The sequence below is a fragment of the Anguilla rostrata genome, chromosome 4 (genome assembly GCF_018555375.3).
Source record: "Anguilla rostrata isolate EN2019 chromosome 4, ASM1855537v3, whole genome shotgun sequence".
Classification (NCBI taxonomy): Eukaryota; Metazoa; Chordata; class Actinopteri; order Anguilliformes; family Anguillidae; genus Anguilla; species Anguilla rostrata.
Genome location: NC_057936.1, coordinates 27651095 through 27668110, shown reverse-complemented (window position 1 = coordinate 27668110; position 17016 = coordinate 27651095). Strand labels below are relative to the sequence as shown.

General features: G+C 43.0%; 1 protein-coding gene across 5 annotated transcripts in view; it reads right to left on the bottom strand.

The window, feature by feature from the left end:
- pde4ba (phosphodiesterase 4B, cAMP-specific a) overlaps positions 1-17016 on the bottom strand; it is a 140186-nt gene that overhangs the window by 37592 nt on the left and 85578 nt on the right. The window contains exon 1 of one of the 5 annotated variants that reach the window (XM_064331958.1): positions 4532-4686. The exons of the other annotated variants lie outside the window; for them this stretch is intronic. Within the exon in view, the coding sequence (XP_064188028.1) occupies positions 4532-4620 (89 nt within the window). The 5' untranslated portion in view covers positions 4621-4686. Of the gene's footprint in view, positions 1-4531; positions 4687-17016 lie in introns of those variants that run through there. 5 annotated transcript variants of the gene reach the window in all.

Genomic DNA, 17016 nt, shown 5'->3' with positions numbered 1-17016 from the left:
ATGCAGTCCATTTACCATTGTGAATACCATGTGTGAGGATAGCCATAAGCTAAATAATAAAGCTTGATAAATAAGCCCAGATTTCAAATTTCAGCATACAAAGCATAATCAAGCACAACTAGCATGTAACAGGGTGACACATGTTTTTGTTAGTTCATTCATACCGGCATAATTGAGCATCTTATTGCTGGAAATTTTATAATCATCTTGAACATTTATTTATTTGTCCATTTTTCTACATAAATGATAATATTCATGCAAAGAAGAACCATTTTGGCTTGTACACTTTATTTCAAATTACTGATGGTCACATAATGTCTTTACCACTTATGGTTAAGAAGATAACCATTTAGAATCCATTTTTACATATGAAAATTGCTCCAAGAAAAAAACAGCAGAAGAAAGGGCACAGACATAAGTACAAGCACGATAAGAGTACTAAATGTTAAGAATAGTGTTTCCATAATTAGTAGCAGTACTGTATAACAATAAGTCAGCATATCCTTCACTATTAGACCTTCTGCCATCAGCCACCACCTGCAGCCATTCTGTAGTGAAGTCACAGAGGCACCGTTCACACTACAGCTAAATACGGTTGTCGTTTATCATTTTAGTACTTAATACAGTTACTCTAAGTTCACATTTAGTACACAAATGAACAAGAGAGGCAACTAGTAGAAACCAATCCTGCTTGAAACAGGGAGTAATTACCAAAACATACTCCTATGCAACAAGCTTGGTTGTGCAAGTATGGACGGAAATGAGCTTTGACAACTGGTAGCAGACGCGCAGGGATTAACTACGTAAGGCTCCCTGACTTCCTTTCACTCTTTAAAACCAGAAGAAGAATTTCCAACTTAGAGCAAACTGTTGAGTACTGTTAACAGAAGCTTTATTCAACATTTCTGCATTCGCTGCCGGATCACACGAGGAAACACGTCTTCTCTGGCTTCTCTCGGCAGATACCAACAAAAATTGAATGTTTGTTGACATTGGAGATTATGTGTACACATTTGCGATATGTGAAATGCAAGACTTATATTCAGAGCAAACATCGCATTATTACAAACTTACTGACAGTGCTGTAAATACAGGAGTGAGCCCTGTTACTCATTCAACATGTAGGCCTAGGTGTTCTCAGTCTACTAAATATGCGTATGTGTACAGACACAGAACATGAACGACTCCAGTTAATAACTTTGGTTGTCAAGCCTCAAAAGTGTGAATGGGGCCAGAAAGGCCTGAAGCTAGGCCTTCTCTGGGAATCCAAATATTTCTCTGCTGCAGTGTCCCAAGAAAAACATTTGACAAAGTCTCTCACTTTGTGCTGTCACCACAATCACTTCACACTCATGTCTCATACCACAATCTGTCATCCCCTAATCTCAAAACGCTCCATCACACACAACCGTTAGGGCCACATAACTTGGCTTTGGACAAGACACTACTATCAGAGGATTTCATGAAGAGACAGAACTTTAGATCTCTGAAATCCTCTTGTTACAGTACAAAAAAGGAGACTTTTTCTTGCTAACCACCATGTTGGCTGAATACCTTTCTGCATGAACCCCTCCTACTAAATGCCATTTCTCCTACAGCAGACAGACAGGAAATATTTATCTAACATTTCAACTGCTCCGCAAGTGCAGGACAAATCCTTTATTTTACAGATTATATCTGTTTATCAGATGAAATATCTGGAGTATATTGTGCACTAGAAGGCCTAACAGGATTATCCAATGCTCACTTTTCAGCTGAGAAGGTTGTGCTGCCATGACGCACTCTGATGCATCATGGTAAGGGACGCATACAGGACTCCCTGCAGCTGGATCAGGCCCTGACAGATTTCTGGCCTGTGATGGGCCCCAGCTCGCTCAGCCAAGGGGAAAGTAATCCCCAGCCCCCAATTCTGACCCCTGGCCCTTGACCCCTGTCCCATGCTGGCCTACACTGTAGTTAGCGTGCATAATCTGCAAAGACACATCAAGCGCAAAGCTGAGGTCCCAGCTCAGCCTGCCCTGTCATGTTCTCATGGTGATGAATCACAGGCCCCTCATCCGTCCTGTCCTGTACTCTTACAGGATGGCTAAATGGCCCCCATGGAAACTGGAGGAGTAAGCAGAGGGACAGAGAAAGGGTATTCTGTCCCTCCAAAGTATGGGTAATAAGCAGCTGCAGGAAGAGATTAAGAGGACTGTTAGTCATATAGTCACAGGACAGGGCTGAAGGCTTTGAGATATACTATGGCGGTCAAGAAGGAAACACTACAGCGATCGCAATAACAGCAAAGGGAAGAGTGCATTCTGGGCCAGTCATTTCCATCCAATACACAAGTGTCTGAGGTTCCTGTTTCAGCAACAAGTAGCTTAACTGGCTGTGACTGAAGCAATGCCACAATTAATTCATGAATTATGGCAGGCATTAAACATTTTTAAGGAAAGAAAGTATTTGGAGTGCCAGGAATTCAGCAGGGGAAAAAAGCAGCTAGTTTAGCTTGCATGCTCTCAGCCCTGTCTACATTTTTTCCAAAGGTTATTTTTCCCTAAATGGCTCTGGTGTTGGGGGAGAGAATTCATCAGCCCCCATGTGCATACAAAACATGCGCATTGAGCCCCCTCTGAAAAACAGAACATGTGCATTGAATCCCTTCTGAAATAAAAACATGCACATAGCAGGCCAAAAAAAAAGAAACAAGAAACACAAAAAGCTTAATGAATTGACTGAAGCCGTGAGGCCTAGCGGCCATTTGGTGGCCGGATGTGAGCCCATGTCTGTCTCAGGAGAGTTACAGCGCTAATGCCAGCAGGTATGAACAAAACCCAGTAACAGCAACGGGACAAACTGAAACACCACCAAAACAGGAAAATAACTGGGTTCCTTCAAAAAAAATATAACGTGTGGGACAGTAATCTGCCTTTATTGTGGACGGACTAAGCTCACTTGGACCTGAGCGTTTGAAGTAAAACCTGAGGAGTGGTAGCGGAAACGAAAGAATGACTTCATGCATCACTGTTGTCTCTTCACTTCTCCTTCAGAGAGCTGGCAGAGATGGAGAAAGGGCACTGTATCTGTATTATGAGAACAAACAGGACAAAAGCGCTACTTTAGAAGCCTTTCTATGGCTTGGCTATTTACAGCAGGGGTTATTTTTCCATTACAGGGCCTGGGTGCGTAGCTTCACAAAAGCAGGTTACCTCAGGCCAAATAGTACAGTATGCCACACTCTTTTCTTGTGTGTGTGCTTGCGCGTAAGTGTACGCACATGCATGCCTCTGCGGGTCTGTGAACGTGTGTGGATACGTGCGTGTGCATGTCTGTGTGGGTGTCAGTGGGAGGGCGTGCCTATGTGTGACTGGCTGTTAAATGACCTTCACACTTACATGAACCACATACAACACTCACTATTTATGTTTTTTAAAAACTTCATCAGATCTCATACATCACAGATCTCAAACATCACAAAAACTATACACTTTTACCTATTTTCACAATATCTGCAGATGAAAGTACATATAAATGTCTCATCTCATCAATCAACCCAGTCCCGTACATGAATTAAGCACTGCACTGTATTTGATCAACAACTGCTAACCATCAAATTAACCATCTTGCAATACAAATATTTATATTTGATTTGCGCATTTAACAACAAACCCGTCTCACATTATCTCGGTTAGATTATTAGATCTATTAGATTATCTCGGTTGGCATTATGGCTAGTGAGATACCTCCACAAACTGTTCCTCAAACACACACACACACACACACACACACGCACACACACACAATCAGTTCTACAAATGTAAAATGTCTAGAGTGCACGGAAATTCCCACAGGGAACTGAATTCCCTCAGTCAACGGAGTAAGTTAACATTGTCCCTGGTGTAAGTCAAAATTGCCTTGTTTCTTTGGAGCCCAAGGGTATCCAACATTTTTTGTGCCTATGCGTCATTGACTGTTTACACAGAAAATTTAGTATCTCAGCTCTTGATGTGTATGTCTTCATGCTTGTGTTTATTCATTTTTGCTAATAAAACAATTAGCCATCATAATCTGCCATAACCAGATTCCTGAAATGATCCAAATCCAATGCAATCAAATACAATAAGAAAAAGTTGTTGGGTGCAGTCATTCCACATAGGCGTTACTTTGGCAAGCTTACTTTGTGTATGCTAGACAAAGTAGAAACAATACATTTAAATTGAGGAAATTAAACAAAAAAGGTAAGCAAAGTTGATTTGTTGGACCACATTCTAGTATGAAAGTGTAGGACATCCCAAGGCAATAAAACAATTTGAATATTACACTTATAAAATGTAAAAACTGCTTATAATAACCAATAAAAATCAATATTCTACATTTGATGACAAACATCGCATTGCCATGCCATACCAAAGAGAAAGAAAGCATCCAGTTGCAGCTAACAGTCTCACCAAAGGCTTGAGGGTCCTTTGATGAAACATGCTTTCGCAAAAAGTGTACTTAACTTGTCGAAGAGTTTGGAGAATAGGAAGGAGATAGGGGAGCTGACCTGGAGTTGGAGGAGCAGATTCTCTTGATCACTTCTTCACTGAAGTCAAAGTGGACTCTACTTTTGTGACAAGGAGACCTCCGAATCATTGCCTCGAGACAGCTATCTGCCACACATGGTACTGGTGTCAGTCTCACTCCCGATTACAAGAAGCTTTCAGACCAAAGCGACTTCCCCTCTGTGGAGTAGTGAGGCAGGGCTCATGGGCAGACATGGAATGGATCGAAGGAATGGACTCACTTCCCTATAAGAGCCTATATGCAGGAGCGCGCACCTACAGTGTAAAGCCAAAAGCACACACCATGTCTGCGAGCTGAAATGTTTGTAGTGCAACAGTGCAACGCCAACTGGATGCGATCGATGTTGCGCCACAAAAGTGAGAACCCATGCTGGGAGGAAAAGGCCTGCGGCCAAAATAGCAATCTTTTTAAAAAATGGTAAACATTTAATGGGTAAGCAGTTCATTTACGCAAACAATATATATATATTTTTTTTTTTGATTTAGGTGCATTTCATCATCTTCCCAAATGCTTTACTTTAAAATATATATTTCTATTAGGGTCTACAATCTATAACAAATTAAAAAAGAATACACACCAAAAAAATAGAAATGACTCAGTTAACCACTGCAGCTTTTAGCACAATGCAGAACTATACATTTATTTCTGTTTCGTGTCATTTTGTCATAAAACATTTTGAACGTCATGTATAGCGCTGTGTAAATAACATAATAATAATAATAATAATAATTATTATTATTCTCATTATTATGTTGTTGAAATAATGTGGATATCAAACTACCACTACCTAAATAGACTGAATGATTGCATTGTTGGTATTTAGCCTATATTTGGTGAATTCATTTTTAATTCTTTGTTAACCATGGAAAATACATGGAAACAGGTTGAAACCAATGATCACTTAAAAAGTAAGGTTTTTGCAACCAATATTACCAGTTCTCCAACCAGCTATTGTTTCAAGCTATTTTCCTTAATACTTTAACATTTTCCTCTATACTTCTACATTTTCGCTTGCAAAAGTTGCATGAAACACAAAAAATAGACTATTGGGTCTAGTCGGGGCAGGCACTGCACTACAATCATACGGTGTTTACATTCTCTCATATAAAACAATGGAGGAGAAATCAATGGAGGAGAAATTTTAACTGTGGCACACTGTGTGCTTCCGGCTTAAGATTGGCCTTTTGGTACTCCCCATTTAAAATACCCATCAGCTCCATCAGTAACTCTGCATGAGTGTATCTGGTAAGCAATTAGGATACTGTGGTGTGGGCCTGATTTACTAAGACCTTTAGCATGTGCAAACCTTTTTAGCATACGCAAAACTAATAACACTACCAATGATTGGTGCAAAACAAATACCATGACTGGTCATGTTCTTGGTTTTGTGAGCTAAAATGTTTTGCACATTACAATCTTTGTAATGTATCCTAATACATATATAATCTATAGCTTCATTCATATTATCTTCATATAAAATGTACTGTACTTAATATAAAACAATAGTAAATTAAACAAATTAAAACAATGTAATAAGTAAAATATGACCATGCTCGATAAAGAGTGGCTTGTGATCTGCTGACAATAATTTTTATCTGGAAAAACTCCAGTTCTTAATCTCTCAAAACAGAGACTCTGGACAGTATTTGTCCGTCGACCCAGGAATGACACTCTATAAACAAACTGATTCAATAATCAAGTTTGAAGAAATATACAGAAACCATATAAATAGCATGGGTACATAAACAGAGCACTCTGGAATGGGGCCCTAAAATCTAAATATATTATGTTATTCATTTCAGGCTTTAAAACCTCACAATGTGCCTGCAGGATATGGGACTGAAAGTTCAACAACTAGAATAATAAAAAAAAACAGCCAAAGCATGTGGTGGCATTACTATGTTAGGGATGATCGTATTTTTATGTGAGATCATGTTTAAGTGTCCATCAATTGTTATATGGAACAACAACATTGTTCCTGGCAGTCTGATAGCATGATGCTTTGATTAGTGAGCAGACAGAGGATTAAGCACTCCAATGAAAAGTGACATGTATTTAGCGTATGCATTTAATGCACATACCCTTAGTTTGTCAGGCAGTGAGTTTGGTTGCGGAATACGGTTGTCACACCCCTTCATAACCAAACCTTGAAAGTAACAGGATTAAGCGCTCCAAATCGGAGTGATAACCATACTTAGCTGCAGTGTGCATGAGTACCCACAGTTTGGGTATGAAGGACAGTGACAACTGTATTTTACAACCAAAGCTCACTTCCTGAAAAAATGAAAGTAGTGACAACCAAATTTCAGTGCAGATGTGGTTAGTCTGCGCAGTGTGTACCAGAACCGCAACTACGTGTTAACTATGTAGGAAATATGCTAGGGTAGAGGAAAATTATTGTTGGATCAAAAGACTTTATTGTTAATGTGTTCCGACTGGACAAAGTAATGTCTGATCTGAGTAATTCAGAAATTCAGTGGTAGTTTGTAATGTATTTCTGTTTCAAAGACTCCCAAGTCTGACAGAATGCACCCCCCCCCAGTCTGATGTCAGTTTGAAGGCCCCAGACCCCCCCACCCCTAGTTCAACAGCTCATGACCTCATTCACAACTATGTGTCCAGCTGTGTATGCTGTCCGTTTTTTTAACAAATTCTAAAACTGGCAACCTTAACTAGGCTACATAAGTTAGCTCACAAATAAGTTAATATAGATAATGTGGGGGTGGAGGTTGAGGGACTCAGAACCAACATTGGACTGGGGAGTTCCATTACAAACTAACCAGAAACCAGACCTGTTGAGTCAATTTATTCACCACACACTTTAATCTGATCAGTTAAAAAATATTTACCTATCTCTATGTATTCATTTCCAATCTACCACAATGTGAATATAGCACTTTTATTCTTCATGGCATACATAGCTATTTCTGACATAATGTGGCTAAAGAGGGTAAATAATCCCTCAAGATAGGAAAAGCGTAATTAAAACAAATTAAAAACGTTAAAACTATGGGACTGGTTGTAACAAAAGCCAGGTTACACAAGGACCATGTTTTTTTTTTTTTTTAAACCGCAGTACAGTATCTACAATCAGGTATCAGGTGAATAGACCTTCTGCTCTCCTCTGCACTGTTCCACGACTGCCCACCAGGGGTAACACAGCACCACATGACCCCCCTGTGCTCTCTCATAGCAGTTACACAGTCTACCAGACCATGTCAAACCTTGAGTGGTGGCAGGCACATTCTCCACATTCCTATGTGTCACTGAGTGAGTGTTGTATAGCACTCATTCAGGCCTAACTGCTGTCATTACCATACATTCATTCTGCCGGTCACGCAGGTTATACTGGGCCGAACCTGCCAACATTGTGACAACGCCTTTACTACAGCGGGAGGGTCACAGACTTCAGCCACTTCTTTTAGTCATGTCAACAAGCTTATTTCTATTCATTACATTACATTTCAGCATTTAGCAGATGCTCTTATCCAGAGCAACAATCTGTGCACACAGCCAGATATTTACTGAAGGAATTCAGGTTAACTACGTTGTTCAAGGATACAATAGCAAGAAAACCCACAGCCTTTGAATTACAAGCCCAACCGTCATACTACACTAATTTCCAAGGTTTTGTAATCAAAGTTTTGAATAATTAGCTTAAATTAAAGAGAGTGGGAAAAAAGATACTCATTCACAAAGCTTGATAAGTTCACAAGAGCCAGAGCACTGGAAATCCCCTTTGCAGTGATGTTGGCCAGAGGTCTGGTCTCTGGAGAGTGGGAAGCACTTTACAGCTGCTTAAGTCTTCTATCAACACACAGCCTGAATCCGCACTCCCCCAAATACCACACCTCTCCGTTTCTCCAAAACACAGAACCAGCATGAGGGTGGGGAGGGGAGATTTGTTTAAGGGCTTTGATAAGGGCACACGAGCAATGTCTGCCAATCTGAGAAAGCAACAGAGTATTGTTTAGGAGAAAAAAATACACTGCATTTATCAAAAGGAGAGAGGCGAAAAAGGAGGCAGGCGGGGGGAGGAGAGAGTGGGAGTGATAACCACACTGACAACACTTCTGTCACACGTCTTTTAATTACCCCCCTTGGGAGTTAAAAAGCTTATGGCACCATTAACAAGAATCCTCAATAAAACAGGCTGCACCTTTCAACACAACACAACACACTTTCTTCATTCTCTCCTGGATCTATACAGGCTCAAACAAGTGGCTGGTGTGAATTTCACAGCTCTATCTACCTCAGTACACTGAAAACGAACTCACAGAATACATTTCAATTAAGACAATACAGCTGTTTGTAATCAATAACTAATTATTTTTAAGCATATAATTCCTAATGATTTTCTAAAAACTAAGGAGGAGTCCAACCTGCACACTGAAGATTTTTGGCACTAGAGGGCAATAATCAGCTTATAGACACAAGGCTTGTAATGTTAAATGGATACACTAGGTGGCCATCTAAACCTCTGTATGACATTTAATGTACTTCTGCTTAAATTAGGATAAAATGAGGTCAGTGTTACTCAGCAAATTGAACAGTGGATGCTACTCATGGGATAACTGGGCAAAAACAAGAATTACCTTTAAATTGACTGTAGAAAACTGCTTTCCAGATTGTTTTTTTTTAAGAAATCAATTTAACTTGGTATAGTGCACTTCAGAGCAGGACTGTAGGAGTGCTTTGCATTTTCAAGGGAAACAGGGCCAGCATGTAACAGGATGTAAGCCAGTGGCCAGCAGAGGGCAGTGCAGGTCCACCCAGGTTGGTAAGTGGAGCATAGCAGAGACCGCCTTCTACGTTCTACTGCCTGTGTCACACCTTCCCAGCGACCCTCCAAACTACCTATAGACCTATACATCAATTATACATTACATTTCCTGCTTTGCTATATGAGAGAGAAATTTCTGAAACACCAGATGAGACATACCATAGAGATACAGAGAAAGACAGCATCATTAACTGAGAAATGCTCTCAGAATGTCATTACATTACACTATTTTATTGTGTCTGACAAAGCAGTGGTCAAGTACAATAACTTTTTTACATTATTTTTACATTATGTTCACTGGTTATACAAGTGTAGGTTTACTGAAGTAACACTGAACTTATTGAAGAGAGCAGGAGCAGCTGTTTTTCTGAGAACTGAAACTGAAACCTGAACAGCAAAAGCGCCATTGGCAACAGTTCCCATAAAAGGATCTGGAACAAAAAGTTAGCCTTGAGCAATGGTGGATTCATTTCTGGTTAGCCCTCCCATCTCAGGCTATGCACTGTAATGTTTTCAGGTTAGACTTATGGCAAACAGACAACTGAGCTTAAATTGTGGGATCTCAGATTCCACAGATGCCTGTGTGTGAACGCAGTGTACATGAAGTGTATATCATGACACTTCTTTGTTCTCACAAAGAATTTAATTATCTCATATTACACCTCAACTATTGCTGTTGTCTCCATAATGCTCTGTCCCATTCCCCGTTTCTCTCTGTGAATGGTGAAAATACAAGATTACTGCTCTTGTTCCCATTGGTTCTCAGACACCTGAGCATTTGTGACTTATCTCTGTCTTCAAGTTCACTCATTTCATACAATCTTCCCAATAACATTTTCTCTGGTGTTACCTATAATCCTCAAGAGCCATTTTGCAATTTCCTTGATGAGCTGGATGTCCACTTCACTCTCTCTTCACTCTACTGCACTGGTGATTCTGCTGTGACACTGCTGGCGTCCTCCCAATCCCAGTCCACAAACTCTCCATCTCTCACTCATATCCAGCTCACAAGACAGGAAGATGACTGAACTTTGTGTTCTCATGTGGGCTCACCATCTCTCGGCTGACTGCCACTCTTAACAGCCGCAGAGATCGCTGTCGACTGCTTTTCAGATCTGGCTTTCAATGGTGACACCTCATTCACAACGTTCTCTCCTCTCAGATTCCCAACCTGTCCTTCCAGAAAGGCCTCATCTCTGCCTTGGATCGGCACTGTACCCCAAAGCTCAGTTCTTGGACCATTACTTTTGTTCTGTACACCAATGCACTACCTTTCATGACACTATTATATACAAGACACTCTTTTTTTTCTTCTCCCCATTACATAGGTTTCATACTTGCTTATCAACTTCCACTTAGCATCTGCCCTAATCTACCAGCTGAACTAAAGCACGAAGCACTCCAAGCCGCGATTTATTACATTTTAGCTTACAGGAAAAATCTAGTTATGGTAATAATTCATTAAGTAATGTTACTGAAAAATCTGTGACAATTAGTCGCAGTGGCTTGTTGCCTTTTTTCTGAAGACATTTTAGAGGGCTTAATTACCATTTGCATTCAACATTGTCATTTCTAATGCTCGTTGGACAAACTGAACATGTAATAATAGATATTTACAGAAGACTCTGGAGCCTTTATATTGATAGGGTACAAAAGATGTCATCAGGCTGAATCATGCAGATCGTGTAAAAGTGGCATGAATCCATCCATATAAATGAAGCAAGGAGCAGAATAGTCTTCTCAAAGGACTGACATCAGCAGCATGTCAATTCACGGATAATGTGGTGTACAACAAGCTGTTTCTACTGTCTTTCCTTTGGAAGGGGAAAGGAATGGCCTTTCTGTCTAGCCCAGGACGAACAGTGCAAACCCCTGCCATGTGAAGTGCAGTGACAGGGGGTCACTGGGAGAGCAATCCTGTGCAGACTCCCTCGCTTGACGGTTGTGCAACAGCCGTGGCGGCACGCTGTGGGACACTCCAGGCGCCTCGGTGCCCGGCTGTCATGTGGACCGTGGCGATGAGCTATGTTAAGCAACAGGCCAGGGAGGGGTTTGCAACCCCCTTCTCTTAAGCTGCGGGGTCAGGCTGTGAAGGAAGTTTACTCACAGTACGGTTTTGGTTTGCATAATTACCTCATTCAGTAAAGAGAAACACGACAACAAACACAGTTTAGCATGTCCCGTACCAGGCCTAAATCAAACAGCAATGAGTAATTTGAGACCAAGCGGTCATATGGAAGAGATTTCTTTTTCGGGGCCATTTCTTTATTGCTCTTTCACCTCATTATCTCCAGCAGCACCTAAGTGTTTCTCTTCAGATTAATCTGTCTCATTTCCTCTGCACTGAGGTGGGCATTGGCAGCACTACAAACATTAACAGAAACTGGTGAAAGATTGAGAAGTGCAAAATGATTCATTAAAAGCAATGCCCATGGGCCCATCTTGCAGACATGGTCATTTGATCTGGCTTGTTTTTAGGCACTGCCAAAATTATCGGGGGCATTAATCCAAAGAAGCTGGTCTGGCTCCTGCTGCAAATAACCTGGATGTGTACGGATCCAGGCCCAGACATCACAGTTCTGACATCAAACAGGAACTGAGACCAGCATGAGCATTTTGTTCTGGAAACAGTGTTCTTGGCACTCAACATGGGGCTGGACGGGTCAAATTCCCATCCTACTTTGCAATGTCCGCTTAGTGATTGGCCCTTTCACACATGCACCTAACCCTAAATCTTTAATAAATTCTGTGTCGGCATCATGTTTAAACAGATATAAGATTTATTTATTTAAAAAAAAAAAATTTTCATGATTGTTTTTGCTCCTCAAATCACACAATGCACCTTCAAATGTCAGGTGGATTTAAAATCATCAATCATGTATAAAGACCGCATGAAGCTTAGTCCGCACAGTTTTGAGTAGATTTTTTACCCAGGCTAGCTATCGCTATATCTATGCAGGCCACATAATCATTGCAGATATAGCTAGCTATTAACTTGGCTAACAGAATTATTTTCACTGCATTTGAGACACTGCATACAAGAAACGTGTGGTGTCACCAGCCCGGTTCTTTGCGCTCCACGGCCACAGCCAAACTCACTTCGAGTTCAGTCAAAGCAGGACATCTCATATCCGGCTTTTGGCAAGCAGTCAACGGGGGCCCAACTGACCAGCAGAGGTAACTAGAGAGCGTAAAAACCTTTGACCTTTAACCAACTGGACCCTCCCATATCCTGGGCAATTGTACATTACCCTATGGAGCTATTGGCCACAGCTGGCACTAGCACAGTCCAGAATTGATCAGAGTCCGTGGGGTTCATCCATGCACCACAGCATGGTGCCTTAAACGAATCAGCCACTCAGCAGCCCCAGAAACTGTTTTTAAAAGGCCTATGAGACTGGGGCTAGGCCTGTGAAATTGATAAGCCAGTAAGATTGGGGCTCAGGACATCAACTGTGACAGGCCTGTAAATTTGGGGCTTAGAACACTGACTATGAGAGGCCTGTAAGATTTGGGCTTAGGACAGTGAATGTGACAGGGCTGTAAGACTGGGGCTTAGAACATTGACTGTGACAGACTGTGGGACAGCAGACAATGATTGTAATGCAATACAGTCATGTAATGCAAAAACAAATATGCTACAGATGAGAACAATGGTTTACTCACACACCATTTGTTCTGTAAGTCTTAAGTTAAACTCCCAACATGTGTGCAGTCACTGCACATTACTGCACATTATTAATTTAGGAAGTTGGGTAGCATTGCTTTGAAATACAGCTTCTTTGAAATACAGCTTGTTTGATTTGTGTGAGCCAAGATAGGCAATATTGTTGCTTGTAACTTGGCCTCATTTTGATATCAATACTCTTAATGGCAGGCCTAGATTTTGCAAGCTTGAATTAATGACTTATAGACTGTGTGTGTGTGTGTGTGTGTGTGTGTGTGTTTGTGTGTGTGTGTGAGTAACTAGGCATTTTTGTGCGCTGAAAATGAGTTTTTCTTCAGATTCACTTCTCTAGAACATGATTAAGGGTTTCATTTCCAGTGATGTGTGCCCCTGGCGAACTCTTTATCATTGGGCAGAAAGTAAAAGGAAGAGACATTTTATGAGTCCCCTGAAACATCTTCACAAGGGAAAGAAGGAGATTCTTGCAACCAATTCGAAAGTCTGATCACTGACCTGGGCAAGCCATCACATTCTTAATCACTGTCACCCAGAGGAACACTGTTTACATCATTTCACATTTGTGTAAAGTTACATAATCTGAAAGACGTACACATGGAATCTCCATGCATTTCCTCCAGGGCACTGTTGGCTTCTCTCATACATAGCCTACTCTTCATCGCTACACTTTCCATTATTTTAGCCTGTTCTTCACCACCACTCACCTCTCTCATAGCCTACTCTTCACCACCACTCACCTCTACCATAGCCTACTCTTTACCACTACTCACCTCTATCATAGCCTACTCTTCACCACTACAGTCTCCTCTACTACAGCTCTCACATACTTTACCACTACTCCCCTCTATCATAGCATACTCTTCACCACTACAGTCTCCTCTATCACAGCCTACTCTTCACCACTACTCCCCTCTATCATAGCATACTCTTCACCACTACAGTCTCCTCTATCACAGCCTACTCTTCACCACTACTCCCCTCTATCATAGCATACTCTTCACCACTACACTCACCTCTATTATCGTTTACTCTTTATCACTACTCACCTCTATCATATCATACTCTTTACCACTACAGTTTTCTCTATCACAGCCTACTCTTCATCACTACATTCCCCTTTAAAATATTCATTGCACTCTCCATAGCACTATATCTACTACACTGGACCAAACTCTACTACACTCTCTTGCACAGCATTGTCCTCCACTGTATCTACAGCACTGCACCCTCCTCTCCACTACATTTCTGTCCACTGCACTAGCCAGCACTGCACTGTACTTTCCCCTGCAAGTACTCTACTGGCCTGTGCTCTACCCCACTGCAGTCCACAGTACAGCGTTCTCCATGAGGCTTTACAGGAACATGTAGCAGTCAGATCCCAGGGACACACAATCATCCATTCAAAGTGCTATTCCACCAGACCATCGCTAACCAAATCCTCAGCTCCATTTACGCCACCGCGCAAATGAAACCCAATTTCCCGTGCATCCATGTAAGCTGAAAAGAGGCCCGGGCTTGCCGTTACAGCATACGTCAATGCTGTATGCTGGCGTAGACGCGTCCCCTGCTCCCATCGCACATTTAAAATTAGCTTAGCTTTGATTTCTAAATGGCAGGAGACGCAAAGGGCCAGGACACAGCCGTCCGGAAGAGCATTTAGCGAAGCAGGCTGCACGCTGCAGATCAGAGACACGCAGAGTAAAGGCAGCTGTGCAACAGGGGTCCTGTGAAGAGCGCACAGCCCTGATCCCGCCACACGCGCTGGGATCTGATAACACGCGGCCAGACAACTGCAATGTGGGCCTGGCTCCCAGGACCACGTGAGGCTGTAACAGTGTACACAGAGAAACTCACGACTATAGGTCAAAATGAGCTGCTCTTTTTCTGACAGCCGTGCGACCCCGACACTATTCCCCACAGTCACAAAGCCAATGTAACCCTGTAACCCTGTGCATGGCGAACCCTCAATGCCCACTAAACGCAGAGGGCTCTTCGTGCAGGGTTCTTCACCGTTTTCACACAAAAGGATTTTGCTCACGGAGGCTCCGTAATGACAGCCAAGGGCAACTGCTACTTTAACCTTTCAATTTGTGGTTCTGCACAACCTCCCCTCCACCCCCCACCAATAGAGCTGCTCACTGTCTGCACACCAAAACACAGAAATAGAAACAGACACACACACACAATTGAAATGAGACAAACACCAACATATATGGACACACACAAAGTAGCAGACGTGCAAAAGCACACACAGATACAACACAGGCAAAACACAAACATACCAACATACGATGACAAGCACACTGACACAGACACACACACACACACACGCACAACGAGACAGAGAGAAAGAGAAACACACACACACAGAGGGAAGGGAATTTGCAAAACAATCACATAGGACCAGAAAAGAGCACACAGAAGACATGTGTAAAAAAAGGTAACACATCAAAAATGTCTATGGCTGTGCTACTATAATTCTACCAGGTACATGTGTGTTCCGATTTGTCAGTACGAAAAGGAAAGCGATCTCTATGAGGCATGATGGCGTGGAACAGGGTGCTCTCCACGGCGCTGTGGATTTCACGCTCTATGTCCTGCCAGGCTGGGCACGTGGCCCATGGCAGAGGCCCACACCTGGGAACATCGACCCCATGTCAGACCACCCACCCGCAGAGCGCGAGCCTTAGCAAAGCCCGCGACCAGGCCCCGCCCGTCAACGAACGTACCACACCCAGGAGCGTCGGCGGAAGGAGAAGCTGCCCAGGTTCGGGGTCAGGCTGGCCGCCATGGCGGTGGGAGCCGCGCGCCGGGACCGACGGGCAGCTGGAGGGGCCAGGTGCTTTGCGAGCGCTGCCGCGGCCTCTGCTTTTGTCATCAGGAAACGGGACGCTCCGGTGCCGGGGGACGCCTGCCGAGCGGCCAATCCGTTCGTACACGTGTCTCCAGGGCTCCGCTTCAAAGCAGCGGGCCTCCCCGTTCCACTCGCGCACACCCTCCAAATCCTCCCATCATTCCACGCCCCTCACCCTAAGGCGACGGCGTATCTCTGCGGCGTCTCAGAGGACTCTCAGCTTCAGAGCGCTCCAGCAAGCGCCAGGACCCCACAGTTTACATTTCATATGCGAATCCTGATCCCTCTTCTTCTCAATGACCGGCAGTATCGGATGACCTAATCCCCTGCAGATCTCCTAAACACTACGCAGCGAAGTGGGTCCACTTGTGTTTAGAGCCTCGTACGGGAGTTCATCTTGTGAAACGGGAGCCCCGAGTCTCTGTCACTTACTGGCATGCCAAGATAAATCCCATCATGATGTCATGGGTGATACAATAACGTGGGACAGCCTCTCTTTGAAAGACTTTCAGACTGTGGGAAACTCCCTTTGATTGCCAGGAAAACACACCAAGGCAAACAAAGATGTGTTTCAGAGCTCGGCAGTTCACAAGGTCTCTCAGTGTATGCACACACACACACACACGCTGACACACACTCACACACACAGGCAGCATACTGCTGGAGGGTGCTTAAGGAGATAACAAATATGCTTCACAAATGAGGCTGTCTGTAGTATGTGGTACAAGAGCAATTTACAGGAGAGATGACAGCTCTGAAAACACTTGCAGAACAAACTCTGATTACCATAACGCACTTCAGCATTAACAAGCCATCAATAACAAGTGTGCTCCCGGTGCCCTGCAAGTCTCAGGGACACTCATGGATAGAGGGGCCCTGGGGCCCGTCAGAACCACGCCGCCGCGCTGCTGGAAGCGCTAAACGCACGAGGACAGCCGCAAGGGTTAAAAAAAATCGTGCCAGGTTCTGATACAGCAGCGGAATGCGGAGCGACTGTCGGGTGTGAGGTGAAGAGTGGAGAGAGGAAGGTTGGACGCCGTTTTGGCTGCGTTGAGATAGCATTTGTTTTGTTTCTGCTTTAAATGTTAAATAAACAGCAGAATGGGAGCCATTTCTCCCTCTTAATGTGTTTAGACTCGGCGC